Source organism: Protopterus annectens, chromosome 9.part0 (genome assembly GCF_019279795.1).
Source record: "Protopterus annectens isolate FY-2018-M chromosome 9.part0, PAN1.0, whole genome shotgun sequence".
NCBI classification, from domain to species: domain Eukaryota; kingdom Metazoa; phylum Chordata; order Ceratodontiformes; family Protopteridae; genus Protopterus; species Protopterus annectens.
Genome location: NC_056743.1, coordinates 1,939,410,630 through 1,939,434,450, shown reverse-complemented (window position 1 = coordinate 1,939,434,450; position 23,821 = coordinate 1,939,410,630). Strand labels below are relative to the sequence as shown.

Genomic DNA, 23,821 nt, shown 5'->3' with positions numbered 1-23,821 from the left:
AAGGTTACTTAACCCCTTGGATGTCCACAGACAACTCAGATTAGCTTGACAGTACTAAATCTTTCAGGTCTTTGAATCGATCGTTCACTTCTTGTGAAGGTAAGAGGAAGGGATAACCTGTGTCAAAATAGAACATTTTCTATTTTTAAACACCTTTATTAAATTATTACTCAAGATATAGGCAAACATACATTAACAGAAAAGGAAACAAACCATTTGAACATTTTCCATTTAAATACAATATACATCACATATATTTTCTTTGCTACAATCATCAGTCCAGCATTTACAAAAAAATGCTGAATTCCTGCCTCATCTTAAACCTCACTCCTCCTCCTGAAAATTATTATTCATGTATATGCAGTTTGCTCCTTCACTTTATTAAAGATCCATCTTGTAGTTTTTATCTTTTATAATATTCAATAGGTCAAATACAGTGGATGTAGGCTCTGATTTCCATTTCCCAGTAATTGCTATTTTGGAAGCCAACAGAATTACAGTTAATACGGCCTTACTATGTCTAGGCAACTCAGATCCTGTATCACAACTCAAAAGAATCATTTCCTTAGTTAGAGCCATTTGCTCCCCCAATATTCCTGACAGAGTACCCTGTAGGGAATTTTTAAAATCTGCCAACTCATTACACTCCCAAAACATATCCTCCCAGTTATCTCTTTCTTCCCCATCACACCTCCAACATTTGCTATCTAAACAAGGAAATTTTCCTTGCAGTCTGCTTGGGGTATAAAACTACCTTTGCAAACACTTCCAAGCAAAGATCCTAAACCTTCTGGATTTATTTGCATACTTGGGAGCCATGCACCTCCTCTGATTGATTCTTATAGTTATCATGCAATATTTTAAATGCCCTACTAATTACACTTTTTTAACAGCTGCTTCTGTTGTAGATTGAACAAAACTCCCCCAATCCCTTTCCCTTTGCCTGTACTCTGAGATCAAGCCCTGGTAGGGAAGGCAGTCCCTAGCATGCAATCCAAATGTCTTCCCTTGACCTCATCCCGCTCTATTACCTTTCCTGATTGAGTTATTTGCTCCCAATATCTTGGTTCCTTTGCCAGGTTTATCCAGTAAATTTCAGCTTTTCCTGCCTATTTTCTGTACCCCTACTTGCAATCATCTCTGTTGGCAGGATCTCCTTTTTCCATTCCCGGACTGGCTTAGTTCTTAGAATACTATCTGCTACTTTATAAATATAACATTCTGTTTGGTTGTTAATATTCTCCTTAAGGATCTGCATCCAAAATCCCAGTCTTTATTTATTGAACTTCCCCCTCACTTCATCATAATCCCTTTCCACTTTGAATTATAACATTCTTCTTGTGTTATGTATATGAGCCTTAACTGTATAGATCTAAAATAGCCCTTCAAATCAGGTAAAGCTAAACCACCATGTTCTATTGGAAAAATCAACTTATTCCACTTAGCCCTTGCCCTCTTACCTAAAACAGACTGTTTTCAAATGGTTGTTTAATGCTATTATGTTTTGTTATACTTACCATAACAAAACTATTCAAGTCAGGGTCAAGGCCCACTCTTCCAGGGCGTTCACTTCGCCTATGGCTTTTTGGAAAGGGTCAGATTCTAGAAGTATTCTAGAACCTGGTGATTGGTCCGCTCTACATACTTTTAAAAGCACTATAAGCTTGATTCCTTCTGTAGGTCCAAATCAAGCTTTGCTTGGACAAAATCTCCAGGGGCTTCCGGACTCTTCTCCCTCCACTTTCCAAATGTAGTTAGCTAGGGTAATCTGCCCATATAGCTAAGGCTACGTCGGCACTGCAGTGATCAATATGATGAACATTGTATAGTTGTGTAAATAAAATGTATCATTAACAGTAGATGTTCGAATGATCATTGATGCAGGAGCTGCTCCTTCTCTTCATCCACCTTGTTTTATGAAGTGTTTTTATACCAGGTGTGGACATCTATTTTTTGTTGTTCCTAGCATTGAACTTCCAGGGCTCAGCCTTGAAGCTTTGGAAGCTGACCTGCTGTCTTGTCCTTGGTAGGATTTAACCCCACATAGCTAAGGCTGCTGCAACAATGATCGTTTTAGCATCTACTGTTATGGTAAGTTTTACTTATTACTGACACAGCTGTACTTTCCAAGATCTAATCTAGATGTGGGAAACACCTCAAATAGATCTATTCGCTTCCCTTCAAAACAGGCACCTGGAGAAATTCTGTTGCAGACATCCTTGCAGCCATGCTTGGAGGACAGATACATTCTCATTCCCTTGGACATCAATGTCATTCCCTTGGACATCAATGTCATTCCCTTAGACATCAATGTCATTCCCTTGGACATCAATGTCATTCCCTTGGACATCAATGTCATTCATTCCCTTGGACATCAATGTCATTCATTCCCTTGGACATCAATGTCATTCATTCCCTTGGACATCAATGTCATTCATTCCCTTGGACATCAATGAGATTCCCTTGGATATCAATGTCATTCCCTTGGACATCAATGTTCTTGTATGTGTTTTCACACTTTCCACTGATTTACAATATACTTTTGAAGAGTTATAGAGAAATTCCAAAGATCATTGTGGTGACCCCCCTATTGGCCCAAGCAGTCTTGATTCTCCCTTATAATGGTATTGGCCAATGGCAATTACCAAAGACTTCCTTACACTCTGGATTTGGTCACCCAGTCTCAGTGGTGGCTGATTCACCCCAGTTTGGAGCAATTAGATAACTCAATCCTGGCTATATTTAGGTACTTCTTTCATGAATATGTGTAACAGATGTTAAAAAAGGCCAGAAAACCTGCTACTAGAAAATCTTATGTTTACAAATGGATGAGGTTTTCTAAGTGGTGCCTAGCCTGGAACAGAGAATGTCCTTCTATATCACTGTTGCAGTATTCTTCATAGAAGGGATGTCCCGCCCAGAACAGTCCAGCACTCGGCCATTATGAAAAAGTCTAAAAAAAGATCTTGTATACACTGTACGTCACATTTATGCTCCCCATACAGAATGTGGAGTATAAAAGGGACATATGTCTTTTGCTAAGAGTTCAACAGACATTTTTTCCAGTTGGTCTGAATGCCTTGTTGCTGTACTGCATATTTACCAACACCAGATAAGTGCCCTATTGGGGTTGTTTTTTTTAACTTTTCTTGGTCTTGTATTTTATTTTACTACCTAGAATTCATGTCACCCAAGAAGGGAAAATGTTAGTGTGGGAGGCAGAGTCCCCTTAAGGATCATCATGATCAGTGTCTCTTGTTTGGGCACTTCCCACAACCATACCTCTTGTAGTATCTGTAAGGCATTTGTGCCTAAGACACTCAGAAGCCATGTGTCTTCCCTGGCCATTTATCTCGAAAACAGTTAGTCCATGGTACCATGGCAGAATCCTTTAATCCCGAGATACTCCCGCTAGGTAAGAAGATGGCCAAGAAGTCTCAGCCATATTCTCTAGTTGTCCAGCCTTCACTGGATGTTTCTATAGAGGCAGGTAGTAGTTCTGTAGGTCATTTGGCATGTGCGTCAGATTCATCTGCCACAACCCTGTTAAAGGCAGGCATGGATCCATCTTTTCTAGTGTCCTTTGAGGCTTTGTAGGCATCTCCTTCTGGATGTTGAGGTGGAACTACAGTTGATTGTCTTAGAGAGTTCTAGAGGGGTTCTGTAGATATTGGTCAGGGTGGAAGTTCCAGGTTCTCTTATCAAATCTAGCCAAGGGTCAGAATCTCCAGTATTTGTTAGGGGGCTGATGTCCCTTCTAAGAAAACACAAAAACTGAAGCATGTTGTGGTCCATCCAATGGATCCTCAAAAGGAATGGCAAGAGTTTAATCAGGGCTTGTTTTCTGCCTTAATGGCCCTAAAGCATCCTCAAGGGGTTTCAGTACCCACTCCTCCTTGGACCACTACCCCTTCTAAATGGCTTATGGAATCAGATTTCTCAGATGAGGATTCAGTGTCTGGCAAGCGGACTTTGTTCTATTCTTCACAGATGCCTTCATCTTTGGCTTATGGTTCTGATGAAGAGAAGTCTATTAGCCCTGAGTCTCCTTTCGAGGAATTGTTCTTTGGGACACAATTGCTATGATGATGGAATTCTTTAAGTGGGATTCTTCTTAAGTGTCTGATAGTCAGAGAAGATATTATGAGTTGCTTCAGGTGGATACTCCTAAACCATCGACAGTCCCTCCTGTGTTGACTACCTTGTTAGACACTTTAATTGTTGCTTCCAAGTCACCTTATTCTCAGCCTCCTGCTCCTAAGAAACCTGAAAGGTTATATATGCTTCTTTTATTTAAATGTCCTTCTACTGCTCCTGCTGTGGTGTCAGTCTCTTCAGACAAACTGTCTAAACCTTTGCACTCTTCCACAGTTTTGCCTTCTGATAAGGATAGCAGGGCAATGGAGAGGATTGTAAGAAGGTTTACACTGCTTCTACTTTGGACTTTAGGGCTATTAATTACCAGACCCGCATGACCAGGTATGCTCTGGCCTTGGTTGCTCAGGCTTGTCAGGTTATCTCTGCCCTCCCTGATTCTGATGGCAAATCCTCTGCCTTATCTGTTTTACGTTCTGCTTCTCAAGTGGCTCACCTCTCTACTAAGTGTAGCTATGATGCTGCTGATGTCTCTTCTAGAGCTGTGTTTTTTTAGTCTGTCAGTAGGTGCTATTCTTGGCTTCATCTCCAGTACCGTTCTGAGGACATTAAGTCCAAGTTTTTGGATGCTCCTTTGGATAATACTCATGTTTTGGGGACTGCTGCTGCTGACTTGTTTAAGTCATTTCAAGAAAAAGGCAAAGCCTTGAACACCTTAAACATATTTTGCTTCTCCTGTCCCCAAGTTCCAGAGGAATTATCCTTCTAGGTCTGCTTTTGTTCACAGGCAACCCAGCCTAACATCTAACAGCAGGAAGGGTGGGAGGCAGGCCCCTTCTGATAAGGCTTCTCAGATTTTTGTGGCCCAGAAGCCTCCTTTATCTGATAAGCCTGTTTCTTTTTCACAGTTTACCCCCTCACTTCCTTTAGACCAGGTTCCTTTGTCCCTTCAGCTCTCCCTTTGTCTTCCAAATTGGCATCTCATCACTTCTGACTTTTGGTTTATTTTTATCATCCATCAGGGTTACTTCATGGTATGGAAATCTCTCACACCTTTTTCAGGAATTCCTCAAACTGCTATAGAGCACCTTCCTCATTTCCCAGAGGGTTTAGGGTTCCTTTTGTAACAAGGAACCATTCAACTTGTCACCCATTCCCAAGTGGGAAGGGGGTTTTATTCCAGGATGCTCCTGGTTTCTCAAAAGGAGGGCACTTGGAGACCTATTTTGGATCTCTCTTGGCTCAACACCTTTCTCAAGGTCCTTTCTTTTCAGATGCTTACTCTTCATACTGTGTTTCTTCTTTTATTACCCCCATGCTTTTCTGGTGCCCTTGGATCTGAAAGATCTGAAAACCACCACTCCCTAGAATCTCTCTTTACCCAAGGGAATGTTGACAACCATGTGGTCACTGAGACATGGTTTAAAGCTATGGAGAGCACAGCAGCAGTGCGAGGTTATAATGCCTTCCACACATTTAGGCCAGCTACTTCACAGGCAGGGACTAAAGGTGGAGGTGTCTATTTACATCAAAAATAAATATATTTTAAGGCTGGTCAAACAGGACAATGCACTTGAGCTGGTCCATGTTCAAATCACCATAGGTAAAATCTAATACCACTTCCCTGCAAGCTATAGGTCCCCCTCTATGACCCAGGAAACCCATACCATGTATTTAAACTTATTAGAAACACTAACCATCCAACCCGATACCATTATCATGGGTGACTTTAATTACCCCACTATTAACTGGGAATCCTGTACGACACCAAAAATACATGCACAGAGATTCCTGGATTTTGTAAACGCAAACTCCCTGGACCAGATAGTCAGTACACCAACCAGGGGTGCAACCATACTGGATCTAGTCCTCACTAATATGGGAGACTGCTGCAAACCCCCTACTGTAATGCCTTCCTTGGTAAGGTCAGGCAACAAAATGGTCTCCTTCGAAGTAAAAATGAAACCTGGACCCCCATCTAAACCTGTTATATTCAGGAACTATTCTAAGGTTAACCTCCTGCTATTAAGTGATAACATGGCAGAGTTTCAAGCCCCCATAAACCCTGAGAACACTACTGCCTATGCAGAACTGTTCACACAAACCCTGTACAAGCATGTAAATAGCTGTATAGAGGCAGCTGTACCCACCAGGAAGAAGTACAGAACTAACTCAAAAAACAAGCCACCCTGGTGGAATCACAAAATCAATCGGCTGTATAACAGGAGGAAGAAAATCATGGCAAATATTAGGAGGTGCAGCACCCAGCAGGATAAAATCACTCTCATCAAACTAAACAAGCAACTCAGAGGACAAATAAAGTCTACCAAAGCCAAATCTAAGGTAAATATGGCCTCCCAGGCCAAGGACAACCACAAAGCATTATTTTGCTATGTCCACAACCTCAAAGGCAATACACAATTGTGTGCAAAGCTCATTGTAAATGGAGCCACCTATACTGAGCCAGAAGATATAGCAAACCTCCTGGCTGATAAATTCAGCTCCCACTTTACTCCTGTCTCCCCCTCGACCTTCCCTCAGGAAATATCATCAAATATAACTCCCCCTACTATCACTAGGGAACAGGACCTTAATGCTTTCTCTAAGACCAGGAACACTGCATCAATGGGCCCAGACAATATCCCAGGATGCCTTCTAAATTGCATGAAACATGCCCTATCAGGGCCTCTGGAATTACTATTTAACTGCAACCTCCAAACAGGCTTCATGCCTCATGAATGGAGAAAGGCAACAGTCATCCCTCTGCACAAAGGTGGGCCATCTACAGACCCTGGAAACTACAGACCCATAAGCCTCATTAGTCTTATATGTAAAGTCATGGAAAGAATTAGCATGGAGATAATTGACTGAGATATAGTAAACCTCCAGACACTGGACCCGACCCAGTTTGGTTTTGTAAAGGGCAGATCATGTTTCTAAACCTGGTGAACTTCATTGAGAAGGTCACCAAAGCAGTGGCTGAGGGCCAAATTGTTCACTCTGCCTATCTGGACCTGGCCAAGACATTTGACACAATACCCCACTCGGGCATTGTCGACACACTCAGGAGGTTAGGTACAAACCCATATGTCACCCGGTGGATAGCCAACTGGCTCACAGATGGGACACAAGAAGTTAGAATTGGGGAGTCCACCTCTACAAAGAGGCCAGTTATAAGTGGTGTCCCTCAGGGATCCGTCCTTGGATCACTCCTTTTTGGCATTTACGTCTGAGAAGTCAAGGCCAATGTCAGTGGTCTCTGGCTGACTAAATTTACAGATGATTGCAAATTAGAAGCTGTCACTGACTTTCAAACTAACAGAAATGTTCTCAAGGAGGGGCTGACATAGACAAACAACTGGTGTCAGAGCCATGGACTAAAACTAAATGCCAAAAAATGCATAATAGCATCTTTTGGGAAGTCATCCATCCCTGGTAACTATCATATTGACAACACACTGCTTAGAGATGACCCAGTTGACAGGGACTTAGGGACACACATAGTAATCAAGCCTTTGACCATCATGTGTCTACAATAGTGAGGAATCATTCTGTGTTGTACAACTTATAAACAAAGATATGGCATCTAAATTCAAGGAAGTCATTGTTCCACTGTATTTGGCATTCATCAGCCCTATCATTAAGTACAATGCCCTTTCTGATATGTACCTAGCCAGGCATATCCAGCAACTGCAACATCCACAGAGATCCCTCACTAAAAGAATACAGGGCGTAAGTAAAATGTCCTGTGAAGACTGCCTCAAGGCCCTATCTCTGTATTCTGTCTCCTACAGGCTTTTGAGGGGAGATCTATGCCTGGCATATAGGACATTGTCAGACCCCACTCTGATGGACCTTCTGCATATCCACAAAACAAACAGCACCAGAATTACCCATTCTAAAGATGTAAACCTTGCCTGTGATATAAATAGGACCTGCTGGAGAGATAGTATGTATCCCAGAGATTACCCTGTCTCTGGAACAGGCTCCCCATCCATGTGAAGCAGAGTTCCTCTCTAACCCAATTCAAGTGCAACTTGGACAACTGGATGGAAAACCAGAAATTCATCCCTGGTTTGGCACCTGTGTCTCTAATGGACACAGGTAAACTGTAACTGATTCATTTTCCAGGCCCATGCTTACACTTATCAAGGGTATCAGAATTTGTCAGAGATTTGGGATGCATGGCTAGGCTTAGAAAAAGCCCTTGTGGTCGCTAGCCTAGTAAACACCTATGAACCTCTGCTTACCTTCATGTCCATATTCACCCTCTCTTCAGGAAGTTTTTACGTTTCTCTGTGTATTTCTCTCATTTTCAGTTCTCTGCTTTGTCCTTCAGCCTCTCTACTATCCCAAGTGTATTTACAAAATGCCTAGCCCCTGTGATTGCCGTCTGCAGGTTCCAAGGTATTCAGATTTTTCCCTAACTAGATGGCCTGTTGCTTCAGGTGCCTTTTCCCAGTATTGTTACAGGATCTGCAGTTCACCATGTCTCTTCTTCAAAGTCTGGGGTTTACTGTCAACTTCTAAAAGTCTGTCATGACTCCCTCTCAGGATCATGTGTATTTGGGATGCAGGATTCAGACAGTGCCAATGTTGGCCTCTCTTCTGCCTCCAAAAGTATTGCTGTTGACAGCCTTCTTTCAGTCTCTTCTTCCTCTGACTGCCATGCCAACCAGGGAGTTTCTTCGGGCTCTGGGATTGGTGGCCTTTTCTATGCCAGTGCTTCCTCTTGCCAGACTGTACATATGGAAGCTTCAGTGGTACCTCAGGTCAGTTTGGCTGCGGCATTGTCACCCTCTGGATCTCAGCGTACCTCTCCTCCCCCATCTCAGGAAGGGATTCGAGTGGTGGATTCAACAGTTCACTCACAACCCAGGCTGGTCCTTTCAGCCTCCAGTCCCTTCTCAAGAGCTGTTCACTGATGCCTCAGACATGAGGTGGGGGGCTTCTTTTGGTTACATGAAAGTTCAGGGTCTTTGGCCTCCCCATCAGAAGTCAGACCATATCAACATCAGAGATGAGAGCTCTGATTCTGGCCCTTCAGGCTTTTCACTCCATGTTCTCTCCAGAATCCTTGAAGGTGTACACAGACAACACTAAAATGATCTGGTATGTCAGCAAGCAGGGGGGCACAAAATCTTACCTCCTCTGCAGGAAGGTGTTTCAGGCTTGGGAAGTGGATCTGAGTTATCAGTTAACTCTTCAGGCAGTATATATTCCTTCAGAGTACAGTCTAGTGGCAAACTGTCTGAGCAGATCCAAAACACAGTCTCACAAATGGAAGATTCACCGAGATGTATTTCTGGACATTGTCCATAGGTGAAGTATCCCTCAGGTATATCTTTTTGCCTCTCATCTGAACAGGCAGCTTCCTCTCTTCTTTTCCAGAGTGACATGCCATCTGTCATGGAAGACAGACGTCCTTTCCTGTCCTTGGAGGGGGATGTTCATTTTTGCTTCCCCTCCCCTTCATCTACTTCTAAGAGTTCTGTAGAAAATTCAGCTGGACTCCCCAGAAATCTTCCCAGTGACTGCCTTTTAGCTGGGACAGCAGTGGTTCCCTCGCTTAATGCATCTGACCAGGGGCAATCATCACAAGTTACCTCACCGGCTGGATCTCCTCTCACAGGACAAGGGGTCTCTCATCCATCCCTACTTGTCCACTCTACAGCTGATATTGTGGGTGATAGGGTTTTGATCCCTTTCAGGCACCTCTTTTTTGAGGATGTGCTCAGAGTTTTACAGGAGGCAAGGAAACCCTCAACCAGAAAATCGTATATGTCCATATGGAAAAGATTTCCAGTCTGGTGCTATGCTCATTACCGGGACCCTTTTTCAATCAGGGTCCCTCTGGTCCTCTCTTATTTGTGAGAGTTGCTCCTTCAGTCTTGGCCTATTCTTCTATGAAGGGCCATTTGTCAGCCATTTATGCTTGTCTGCCATTAAACCCTCCTTTGACTTCTCATTTTCAGGTCAAACAATTTTTTTAAAGGCATCCTGCATATTAGGCCTCCAAGAAAACCTATTCCTCCTCCTTAGGACCTTAATTTTGTTTTGGAAAAATTGACTCAGGTTCCTTTTGAGCCTGCAATTACGCTTCTTTGCAATATTGTACCTGGAAAACTGTTTTGTTGCTAGCTCTTACTTCTGCTCGGAGGGTTTCCGAGCTGCAGACCCTTGTGACCATTCCTCCTTTTTTGGTTTTTCACAGGGACAGGGTGTCCCTTCATGCTAATCCTTCTTTTATATCCAAGGTAGTAAATGAGTTGTCCTTGAATCAGTCGGTACAACTCCCTTCCTTTTTTCCCTTCTCAGTCTGCTACTGAGATGGTCCTGCAGACCTTGGATTTGCACAGACAGCTCAGGTACTATTTGGGTAAAACTAGGACTATTCATAGGTCTGATCAGCTTTTTGTTTACTTTCATCCCAGGTCTTTGAGTTTTGCTGTTTCTAAGCAGACCATCTCCTCCTGGATATCTAAGGCCACTTCCTGTTGTTATTCTTTTTATGGCAAATCTCTGCTTCTATTAGAGCTCATTCCACTAGGGACTGTTGCCTCTTCTGGTGTCTTCTTCAAGGGGTTGGACACCAATTCAATCCTGAAGCTGCTACTTGGTCTTCAGTGCATATCTTTACTAAGCATTAAAAGTTGGATGTGGTTTCTAGAGTCAGAATAGGTTTTCCTGAAACCATTTTATGTGGGTTTGTTGAGGGCTCTTCTCAGCCTTCCACCTCCCATTATGTTTCTTGAGCTTTTTTACTATCCCTTCTGTGAAGAATTCTGCAAAATGTTATTTATTTTGACATTTGTAATCTGGTATGTCCGACTTAGCATGAGCCCATTTTCAGCGGAGGCCTGGGGAGAAAAGCTTGGTTTACTATCAAAATGTGGAAAATCAAAATAATTTTCCACCTTTTGATTGAACCGGTTTGCCAAAATTGATAATGAATTACCAAAATTTTGGAACTGGTAACATGGAATCGACATTTGAACACAGGAAGTTCCTATGTAGAAAGTCCATGTTACCAATAACGTTTTTGCAGGGGTCAAGCTCCCCTGCATCCCCCACTCCCCCTGCATATTATATATTCCAACTCCAAGATTGCACTACTGTGAGAAAAGGGTACATTTCCCAATCCCCACTGTAGTGAGATACATTATCAGAATGTCAAATCCACATTACTGATAGCACACTACCATTCACTAATGTAGAGTCGAACATTTTCCAGATTGGCATTATAAAAACTTGAAAACAGCCTTTCGACCTTCCCAGCTTCACGTAAGTGGCAGTCTAAACTTTGATAGTAAACCAAAAACCTCCACACTGAACATTTAGCAAGGCAGTGTATAACAAAAAGCACAGTAAAGTTTCAAATACAAGCGAATACTCTAGTACGGAGGTAACTGTAGATACCAATAATATCTCAAATATGATACGTACATTAATAAATCATCAGGCAGTGAAGTAAACGACACAAGAAATCAATGATGGTTACCATAGTGACATATAGATTTCCAAAAATCGTAGAACAGGTCGGGAATTTCAGGAGTAAAAATTATGAAATACAAAAATAGAGCCAAGTAGAGAAAATGAGAGCAGTGTACAGGCAGCATGGAAAGGTCCGCTGAATAGTAAACCGTGATATGGTAAGTGTACCGGGGGGTACAGGATGGATGGACAGTACGAGAGGTAGGTTGGACTTTGGCAGGAGCAGATCCATGAGTTTAGTAGAGTTTCTTTTAAAACTTTTTTGAAGATATGAGTATTGGAAATAGTTCCGATGCACAGAGGGAGTTTTTTCCAGGCTAGGGTATGGATGTTGGGCAGTTGCTCTTTTTGAACTTATAGATTTCCAAGAGGAACTGGTCAGAGCTCCAGAGAAAGCGTGTAGGAGTATATAAGGAGATGAGGGATGAGATGGTGGGGCAGGAAGTAGGTTTGTAGAGGATGGAGTGAATCAGGAGCAGTTGAGGAAGTAAGAGCTTGTGAGGGGATTGAAGCCGGCTTAGAGACAGAGAGGCAGTGGTGGAAGTTGTAAGGTTATTTGTAGTGAATCTAGCGACTTTGTTATGAGTTCTAGCTTAGACTTTAGAGAGGATTATAGGTTAGTTAAGATTGGAGAGGCATATAGTAGGAGGGGAAGAAGTTAGGCATAGGCAAGGGAGAGTCTAGAGTCCTTCTTGAGGAATTTTTTGTTTCCATAGACCAAGCTCAGTTTTTGGTGAATCTTTTTTGTGCAATTATCGGCATGCAGATGGAATGTAAAATGATAGCTCCCAGGAGTTTGGTGTGTGCTTCAACATTAATAACAGTGTTGTCAAGCGATGTGATGGTAAATGAAGATTTATGATGAGAAAGAGATTTTGGGAGGAACAAGAAAAGTTTGGTTTTCTTGGGACTGAGTATGAGTTGATTGTCAGTTAACTAAGTTTTGACGGATTTGAAAGAGGTTTGGGTTAGAGTGTGGAGCTGTGAGTGATTGTCAGAGTTGGAGGTGATAATTGAATCATCTGTATATTGTATGAGAGGGGAGTGAGAGCAGGAAGTGTGCAGACAGTTAGTGAAGATGTTAAATAGACATGGTCTGAGAATGCAGCCTTGAGGTACTCCTGTATTGACCGGGGGAAATGGAGGACAGTCATCTGACAGACTGCTGTCTGTTAAGGAGGTAGCTTGAGAACCATTTAAGGGTGGAATAAGCGAGACTAAGATCGCACAATATGGTAAAGAGTTTGGGGTGAGAGAGTGTCAAAGGCTATGGAGAGGTCTAAAATAGACAGGAAACAAGTTTATTGTAGTCTCTAGCTAGTGACATAGTTTGTGTGAAGGAAATTAGAGTGGTAGTCATGCTATGGTTAGGGTGGAAGCCATGTTGGGTAGGACTGAGCAGATTTTCCTGAAGAAGGTAGTTAAGGAGCTGCTTATGTATACATTTTTCAAGTAATTTAGAGAGGGGGGACAGGATGGCTATGGTTCTGTAGTTGGAGAGGTCTGTGGAGTGCCCTCCCTTTGTATTGGTATAGTGCAGAATTGTTTCCAGATAGTGGGAATGACAGATTCTTGAAGAGATCGGTTGATCAGGATGGAAAACAGGGAAAGTAACTTAGCTAGAGGCAAGCTTTAGAAAGAGGGTTGGTAGATTATCAGCAGAGGGAGACCAGAGCTTTAATTTATTAAATAGAGATTGTATGTAAGCAGTGGGAACAGGTTTGAGTGAGAAGGTGTTTTTATGGCCAGAGGGTGGGTGGAATAGAGAGGCTGGAGGTGTGAGTATTCTGGGTTAGTTCGCTGATGGAATCAATGAAGAAAGAGTTAAGAATAGTGGCTGTTTTGGTAGGAGAGTTTTTTGGGCAAGGGTTAGGTATACTGGGGCTGCAGGATCGAGAATCTTATTAATGGTGTTCCAGAAAATGTTAGGATTGCTGTGATGATTAGTTTGAGGCTTTAGGTAGAAGTTTTTTTTATCATTATTTGCATGTTATTTTATTATTTCCATTCTCCACACTATCTCCCCCCACACACTTCCTCTCAATGTATGTACATTGTCCTTCTTTTGAACAATGATTATCTTTTTGTTTTTACTCTCATGTGTAGTAAATGTTAGACCACTACTATCAGTGCAATCCTTAATGTTCATAATATTTTTTCTTTTTTCTCTGTATAATTAATTTCGTATTTGCATTGTTGTTTTTAATAGTTTTTGTCCTGTATGTTTATCTTTGCTTATGTTTCCTGGGGGTCTTTCCCCTTGGGTCTCCACTGCAGATGGGTTGCTTACTATCAATGCAATGCAAATAGTTAACAACCTTTTCTTTTTTACAATTATTTTGTATTGTGATTGTTATTTAATATTTTTATATTGTCACTTTATTTTTACTTATGTTTGCTCTGGATTTTCCCCTCGAGTCTCCACTGAAAATGGGTTTGTTTGCAAACTCAGTTGGACTAACCCAGTTAACAAATGTGAAATAGATAAATAAAAGTTTTAGTGAGATTATGGAGTTTTTTATAGGTTTGGAGGTGAGTATACGAGTTAGTTCTTTGCCAGCTTTTCCAAACATTGTCCCTCTTGTGCATTAAGGAGCGAGTGGTTTGAGAAAGCCAAGGTGCAAAGATAGATTTTCCTAAGGGGATCAAGAGAGTTAAGAATATCTGGAAATTTATATACAGTGTCATCAAGAAGAAAGTGGAAAAGGAAGGATCAGTTTATAGAGGCAAGTCTGTTGTTGAACACGTCAGGGTTGAAGTTAGAAAGACCGCGGCACTCTGAGTTTGTGTGGTCTAATATGTTGATGGGAGCATCTTTGAATGCAGGTGGGAAAGTGGTCACTTATAGAGTCAGGTAGAGTTTTGGGGTTGTGATACAGAAGGACATAGTGCACTTGTGTAAAATCTTACCTGAACAGTAAATGTCCTTCTCTTCACTGTTGCAGTATTTGCTCCCTCCCTACAACTATCTCTCGTTTGTTCTGCATTTTTTCCTTCTGGATGTGCATGGACTCCTTTGCCCTATGATAATTGTTCTCTTCTGGGGCAATTCAGTTCTAGGTAATTGAATCCGTACATCCCTTTTATGCCCTACATTCTGTGTGGAGAGCATAAATGTGACTTAAGGCACATACAAGGTATTGTTTTTTTTTTTTTTGGGGGGGTAGGCTTTTTCATACTGGCCAAGCATCAGGCTGCACTGGGTGGGACATCCCTTCTATGAAGAATACTGAAACAGTGAAGAGAAGGACATCTGCTGTTATGGTAAGATTTTACACAACTGCAGTGTCCCTTGAGGTTACCACCACTCTGACTTATCGTATGCATCCATTAAGGTGTGTTTAGCGGCCATGACTGCTTATTTTCGAGTGGATCCCTTTCTTTCTTCTCTTGGCAACACAGTTCATGAAAATAATATTGCTTACGAGACCCACTTGCAAGCAAATTCCTCCTTTGTGGGATCTCAACTATGTTCTGGAACAACTGACCATACCACCTTTCAAACCTGCTACTCAGGTAATCTGAAGCTTTTAACATGGAAAACTGTTTTACTTATTGGTCTGACATCTGCATTGTTAATCTCTGAGCTGCAAGCTCTCATGATGGGACAAGCATACCTGATTGTCCACAGGATAGGCTTGTGTTATGCATTAACTTCTCTTTCAAGTCAAAAGTAGTCTCAGTATTCACTCTCAGTTAGTCTAAACAAACTAATAAAACTCAAAAACGAAAAACCAAAAATGAAACACAGGCAACTGGTTCAGGCAAATAAAACGGGTCTATATTAGATGAACGAAAGTTCATCTTAGCGAACCCTCACATGAGCGAATATTGCAGAACTCGAAACCGCAATTGTGAGATCGCGGTACAGCGAAGATGAGAATATTTGCCCTTTCCTCAATGTAGTGCGATCTCGGAGTTGGAATATATATTTGGGGGGGTGGGGGGCGCAGCCCCCCCACAATTGCAGTTTTGAGTACCTGGATATTCACTCATGTGAGCATTCGCTACAATGAACATTCGTTCATCTAATATAGACCCAAATAAAACTGTGGACTCCAAATGGAATAAGTGTATTTAATGGATAAAATAAAGCCCTTTTAGTCCACTATATTAACTTGAACTTCTTGAGATAAAAAATAAGTACAAATTAGAGTTTTAAATACTCCTGCCAGTTCTCCCATGTGATTGTTGAGTAGCAAGCTCTTAAAGGAACATCACTACAATATCATCCAAGGTCATTCTTCACTGTTACATAGGTATAAAAACATTGTAAAAAGTCTCAGTTATTTAACCTATGTAAAATATTATTTAGAAAAACATTTTATAAAACATATATATTAAAACATTTTAGGGCATGTTTTAGAACATTTAACTCCTCAAATTTTTCAATTTTAGCATGCGATGAATTGAGCACATGTCATTCAATCCCAGAGTAATATATGCATTCAAGTGGATTTGCCACAGTAATTCTAACTGTTCAAGAATTACTGTTAGGGGTCCACCCCTTTAGTCAGTGTAAACGTGTTATATTACCCGGAATTTGAAAGTGTGGTTAGGGTTTGCACCATACCTCTCAACCTGAAAACATCAAAAATCTGGACAAAGGCCCACGAAAAATAGGTACAAATCTGTACGCTGATTAACATAAAACTTGCATACATAATTATGTAACCCCATCCACTCCAGTGGGGCTGTGGGATGCCAACTTTCAAACACACTGAAGAACAGACAATCAAAATATGGCCTACATATATTTTGATAATCCTTTCTAGATTTTGCCAACAAATCTAGAAAATCCATGGCTGTCCACCTGAATGGGATTTCAATAACAGGCATAGATCCCAGTAGAGTTCTGAACCCTGGATGTGGTACTAACTTTTGACATTCTGGGCAAGCTGCATAAAAGTTCTCAACACCTTTTATTATACCATGCCAATAAAAAAACTCACTAAAAGTCTTGCTTTGGTTTTGCTCATACCCAACTCTCCCTCCATAATATGGCTGTGCCAGTTTCATCATTCATAAGTGTAATAAGAGGTTTTGGAACTATGAATTGATGCAGCACATCTTTGTTATAATTGACCCTGTATAACAAGTGATTCTTCATCTTCACCTCAAACTATGGGTATTGGATAACTCCAATCTGCTCCTCTGTTTATCCTTATATTCTGGCTATATTTTCTCTGGCCATGCTTCACCGTGTCTTCTCCTCCCACTGTGCTGTCTTAAAATTCTCATTGTTTATCTGCAAATCTGCCAAGACAAGAAAACACTTTCAGCAGCAACCTAAATGGGTAGTACCAGATGCAGCCTCTTTACCTACCAACATGCATATAGGTATTTATTCTTCTAATCCTTCCTCTGCAAAAGGAAAGTCAATAAAACTCCAGCAGCTGTTTGGTAGCTCCAGACAACAATCGACAATACCTCAATCAACCACAAAATGCTGTGCCTAGAACCACTACTTATAGACTTTATAAAAGAAACATTCACATTCATAAGCCTTTGTGCACTACAATGTGCTTTCTCAAGTATCTAAAACAGATGTAACCAACTGTAAATAGCACCAACTGATTACAAAAGGAGATTCGTGTCAATGACGTTCTTCTTCTGCTTTTGGTTTTAGCAGTTCCTTTACTTTTGTCACAACAGCTTTTGCCTCTAAGTACCTGCTGCTGAGAGTGCTATTTCTGTCTCGCCCTCTGCTTTGACATTACATAGGGAGACCTTTGATTCTGCTCAGTTTCCTTTTACTGGGCTCATTGCTATGGGCTTCTTTCTCTGCCTCCACACAAGAAATTCTTCATTATTTTTAGTGGCTGGTCTTCTTTCACTAACTCACTCTAAATGCAGATAACATATTTAAAATATAAAGTAAAGGCAGAGCGGCTGACACACTCATTCTAAATTCAGAGCGTAACTAGAACAGCAAATGCAGCGGCCAAAACGGAAATCATTTAAACCTAAATGCAGAGCGAGTGGATGGAACAAACTGAAAGATATATTGGCCAGAATACACTTAAATTGAAAGAAACAGCATTTAATTTAAACTAAGTGCAGAGCAGCTGACACACTCACTCTAAATGCAGAGCGCAACTAATAACAGCAAATGCAGCGGCCAAAACTAAAATAATTTAAACCTAAATGCAGAGCGAGTATCTGGAACAAACTGAAAGATATTGGCCAGCACACATTTAAATTGAAAGAAACAGCATTTAAACCAAATACAAAGTGGAGGTAGAGTGGCCAGAACAAACTGAAAGATAGACTTAACATTAAAATGCACACAGCTGTCAGATAAACTATACAGAGCGGACACACACACTTAAAGGCTGACACACTCACTCTAAATGCAGAAGCCAGATAACACACTAAACTAAATGCTGGCAGACAAACTTAAAGATTAACTAAACTAAATGCAGAGCATAACTAACAGCATTTAAACTAAATGCAGAGCATAACTAACAGCATTTAAACTAAATGCAGAGCAGAAGCAGAGTGGCTGGAACAAACTGAACGATACACTTAACAACAGTAAAATGCATACAGCCAGCAGATAAACTATACAGAGCGGACACTCAATTTAAGCACTAAATGCACATGGCCAGCACACACTTAAACTGAAAGATAAGCCAACAGCATTTAAACTAAATGCACACATTACACGGCCATCAGATAAACTAAATACAGAGCGGCCAGAACAACGGATTGCTAAAATAATGCCTTAATGCCATCAATGGGAACATTTACATGCACACACATTTCTTTGGCCAGACTTACGATGCATGCAGATAAATGCACACACAGTTAAACAGTTTTTGGCCAGCACAGATAACACAACAACAGTTCTGAATCACCTTACTTATTAGAGTTGTTTCCTTACCTGGAGGCTGATACATGTAGGTGAGCGGACTCTGCAAAATTTAAATTATGCCGCCATATCACAATATCACCAATATCACAATATCGCCATATCACGTCACAAGGCTTTCTTTAGTTATGTTAGGAACCTGGGTGGTAATTCCCAGATATGCTCAGAATTAGTCCAAAATGACAAAAAATACACCAAACCCACAGACATTGCCAACATCCTAGCTGACAGGTTCAGCGCAAACTCCCCCCCCATTCCCCACCAAAAAGGCAAATATCTATCCCAGCAGAGTGCTGCCCCCCTGACATCTCAGATGCTCAGGTAAGAGCCGCCCTCTCCAAAGCAAAAAACACAGCATCAATGGGACCAGATGGTGTCCCGGGCTGCGTCCTACATGAACTCCAAGAAGAGCTAAACCCAAACATAAAACTACTGTTCAATCTCAGCCTTACTACAGGATATGTGCCCAAAGAGTGGCGTACAGCAACAGTGGTCCCTCTCCATAAAGGTGGTGCCTCAACGGATCCTGGAAACTATCGCCCCATAAGCCTGACTAGCTTGGTCTGCAAAGCTATGGAAAGGATCATCATGGACCTCATAAATAAAGATATTGGGGACCTACAAACACTGGATCCTACCCAGTTCGGCTTTGTTAAGGGCAGATCCTGCCTCTTAAACCTGGTTGATTTCTTTGAAACAGTCACCAAAGCCATTGACGAGGGGAAGGTGGTCCACACAGCCTACCTGGACCTCGCAAAAACCTTCGATACAATACCCCACTTGGGCATTATAGATAAGCTCACCAGCTTAAATATAAACCCCTATGTCACTAGATGGATTGCAAACTGGCTCAAGGACAGAACCCACATGGTTAGAATTGCTGGAGCCATGTCAGACTCCAAACCAGTTACAAGTGGTGTCCCACAAGGCTCAGTCCTGGGACCTCTCTTGTTTGGTATATATTTCTCAGAGGTACAGGCCAACACGGAAGGACTGTAGCTGACCAAGTTCGCAGATGACTGCAAACTGGGTGCCATAATCGACTCTCCAGCCGACACAAGCATCCTCCAAAAGGGCCTCATAGAAACAGACAACTGGTGCCAGAGCCATGGCCTCAAGATAAATGCCAAAAAGTGTATAGTCATCCCCTTTGGCAAAAACAAAGTGCCCACAAATTACCACATAGGTGGTAATCCATTAAGTACAGAAGAAGTAATTAGGGACCTGGGGACCCAAGTTGATAGCAATCTCTCATTTGACAACCACGTGGCCAAAGTGGTTAGAAAAACATTTTATATAGCCCACCTAATCATGAAGGGATTCACATCTAGATCAGGGGAGGTCATCGTGCCTCTTTACTCATCCCTCATCAGGCCCATAATTGAGTACAATGCCCCTTTTGGGATGTACCTTACCAGACACCTGCAGCAACTGGAAAGACCCCAAAAGTACCTCACCAAGAGGATCAAAGGGCTCAAACAGATGCCATATGTTGCCCGGTTAAAGAAACTCCAGCTCTACTCAGTGGCATACCGCCTGTTCAGAGGCGATCTGTGCCTGACGTATAAAGCCATGTCCAACCCGGAATTAATGGACATGCTGCACCTCAGAAAATCCAAATCCCATCGAGCTACGCACTCAAGAGACTTGAACCTCAGCACTGAAATAAATAGGACATGCTGGAGGGACAGATTCATAACCCAGAGGCTCCCTTCACTCTGGAATAAAATCCCAGTCCAGGTTAGGCAGAGTCCCTCATTGACTCTCTTCAAGAGGAATCTTGATGAGTGGATGGGAGATCGTATGTTTACCCCGGGTATCACTTCTGTGTCACTGTTAGACAGAGGCACAGTATACTAACCTCGAAAAAGGGCATAGCAAAATAAATTTAAAATGGGTGGCGAAAGCCAAACACATTCTGGCTAGGCTTATAAATGCCCTAGGGCAGATAGCCTAGTATGAACCTATGAACCTATATCTGTTATATTCAGTCCAAAAGGCAGTAGCTGAAGCTGATGTCATCACTCACGCCCCTGTAGGCTGGTGATGCGTGGTGATGTCAGCCAAAATTTAAAGTGGTAAATACGAAATAAAAAGACCTGGAAATTCAGAAATTAAGGGGCCACTCGGGAAATTCGTGGCACCCCAATGTTTTGCCCTCAAAGCTGGTAAATATCGAGGAATTTTGTATGGTTGAGAGGTATGGTTTGCTCTTATATGTCTAGCTAATGCATTCTCTGTTTTGTTTTTTGAAATGTTGCACGTATGTTCGTAAATCCTATCTTTTAGTTTATTTTCTGTCTTTCCTACACAGAAGGAAGGACATAGTTGGCATAAAGCAAGATAAACTACCATTTTGGATTGGCAATTATATCCATTACTGCTTTTCAACACTTTGCCATTAATTTCTACACTTCACCCTTCCTGTATGTATTTGCAGTATGAACAACTAAGACATTTAAACATTCCGGGATTTTTAATTATGGTGGGTCTCCTAACGTCGAATAAGTTTTTCAAGTTCTTCCCTTTCCTGAATATAATTTTGGGGCTAGTGTCCATTATTTCCCTTTTGTCCAATAATAAATTCCCATTTTTGTTTAGCATGTTTCTGACACTGTTGGCTTCAGGGTTAAACATTACGACAAATCCAGTTTTTAAATTAATGCTAGCCATGTTTTCTGCATCAGTATTTTGGGTTGCTACTTTGGTTACTAAATTATCTTTTGTTTGTTATTATTGTTATTAAATTAGTGGCAAAGTGGCTTAAAATAGGATTTACGAACATATGTACGACATTTCAAAAAACAAAACGGAGAATGTATTAGCTAGACATGTAAGCACAAACCGTAACCACACTTTCAAACTCCGGGTAATCAAACAGTTTACACTGACTCAAGGGGTGAACCCCTAACAGTAATTCTTGAACAGTTAAAATTACTGTGACAAATCCGATTGAACGCATATATTACCCCGGGATTGAATGACGTGCTCAATTCATTGCATGCTAAAATTGAAAAATTTGAGGAGATAAACGTTCTAAAATATGTGCTAAAATGTTTTAATATATGTGCTTTATAAAATATTTTTCTAAATAATACTTTACATAGGTTAAATAATTGAGACTTTTTACAATGTTTTTATACCTATGTAATAGTGAAGAATGACCTTGGATGGTACTGTAGTGATGTTCCTTTAAGAGCTTGCTACTCAACAATCACATGGGAGAACTGGGAGGGATATTTAAAACTCTAATTTCTACTTGTTTTTTATCTGAAGAAGTTCAAGTTAATATACTGGACGAAAAGCACTTTATTTTATCCATTAAATACACATTTCATTTGGAGTCTACCATTTTATTTGCCTGAACCAGTTGCCAGTGTTTCACTCTCAGTTAGTCTATCAACCTCCATGTGTTCTTCACAGAACCTAAAAATAACGGAGAGAAGGTAGTTCATACCTTGGACATGCATCAACAGCTCAGGTGCTACCTAGACAGAACAAAGCCCTTCAGGAAGGCTAAAATGCTTTTTATTTCCTACACAACAGCAAATAAGGGTCAGCCTGTCTCTAAGCAAACCATTACACATTGGTTGTCCTCTAGTATTGTGTTTTGTTACACCCACCATGGAAAGGAGAATCCAAGCAACAGAAAGGGGCATTGGAAAGGTGTGGAATCTAGAGGCAGCAACTTGATCCTCTGTCCATATCTTTATGAAGCACTTCAAACTAGATACTTTTTCTAGATCCAGTGCAAGCATCAGTAGGACCATTCTCCCGGAGCATCTGTATCTTTATCCTTCTTCCTCCAAGGTTGGGTAAGCTTTGGGAATCTACTCAAATGCCAGTAAGGCAGCCGGCCTGTTGAATTTAGTACAGCTGCACAAGTCCTACTTACCTGTAACATTAGATGTTCATAGAGCACTGCCTTACTGGCATTGCCCACCCACCACGCCACATACGTTAATGTTTGGGTTACCAGTGGAACAGGAGGTGTTCACAAAGCTTGCACTTCCATCTTTTCTTCCTGCTGGACCCTAGAAAACTGAAAGGGCCCTGTCTGTGGATCTGTAAGTCAGTCCCTGAACTGACAGATGATTGGTCCATCGCACCAACAGACAGACAGTGGGAGGGACTCTGAGTTTTAGTACGCTGCCAGAGGATGGTAAAAGGGCAAAGGGCACTACTACACAAATGCCAGTAAGGCAATGTGTTCGACAGACATTTACAGGTAAGTAGGACTTATGCAACTGTACTTTCTTTATTTCTCAATAATTTTCAAAAGCAAGTATCCAAGCAGCGAAAGTGAAAAATTATCAACCGAGTATTGTGACTATGAAATTATGTATCTCTTCAGTTCTGAGTATCTAGTTGCACGATATCATAAACCTCTGCATTTTGCTTTTTTATTACACATTTTCCAAAATAAAAATGTTACCCACCTGGGAAATAAAAAGACATTTTTAATGGCAACTCTTTTGACTCTAAGCTGATATTGAAATGCATGACTTTCCCCAAGCATCCATTTAAACAAGTGTATTTTTAGATGTGACATTTATCAGCACTGTTAGAAAGCTGAACTAGTTTGTTTTATTGCAAGAGAAGGGTTATGCATGCCCACTAAAGGGTCTGTGCTTTCTGCAGCTTGCTGATCACCTCCATGGGACACATCAAGCTCACAGACTTCGGCCTGTCAAAGATGGGACTCATGAGTCTGACAACCAACTTGTACGAAGGGCACATTGAAAAGGATGCCAGAGAGTTCTTAGATAAGCAGGTAAGAATGTTTACTGGATGCTCATTATGTGATTTGAGATTGCTTTTATGAGAAGAAAACAAACAAAGATAATGGAAATAGATAAAATGATGGTCAAAAAGAGGTATTTGCTTAGAAGATTTAAGCAGGGAGATTCGGGCTGAGCTTCATAGTCAGAGGCTCATCAGAGCAACTTGCTGTGTAACAGGTAGGCGGGGTTTATGTGCTCTGTGATTTAGGGATTTGTAGTCCAGCAACATCTTGTGAAGTGTGAATATGCACAAATATTAATCACATAACTGAAGCACTTCAGCAGTCTTCACTGAACACCCTGCTGGCCTGTGCTGTAACTCACAAGAGGTCCTAGCAGTAGCAGACTGCACTCAGGCATACAGTTCCCAACTACTACAGAGAAAGATGCAAGCTGACGTACACACACACACACATAAACCTATATCATAGGATCATAGGATGTTACTAGGCTAATGGCCCTAGGGCTCTTACAAGCAAAGCCAAGTTTTACCCTTATTTCCACGATCAGCACCTGTCACCCCCCGTCCAAGAGGGACATAGGTGGAGCCCCTGGGGTGAACTTACGGTTACTA

The 23,821-nt window shown here is 41.4% G+C and overlaps 1 protein-coding gene across 1 annotated transcript in view; it reads left to right on the top strand.

Annotated features, from left to right (window-relative positions):
* The window catches only part of MAST1 (microtubule associated serine/threonine kinase 1), a 1,222,161-nt gene that overhangs the window by 773,732 nt on the left and 424,608 nt on the right, over nt 1–23,821 (top strand). The window contains exon 14 of the mRNA XM_044084747.1: nt 23,105–23,237. Coding sequence (XP_043940682.1) covers nt 23,105–23,237 — 133 coding nt within the window. The remainder of the gene's footprint in view (nt 1–23,104; nt 23,238–23,821) is intronic.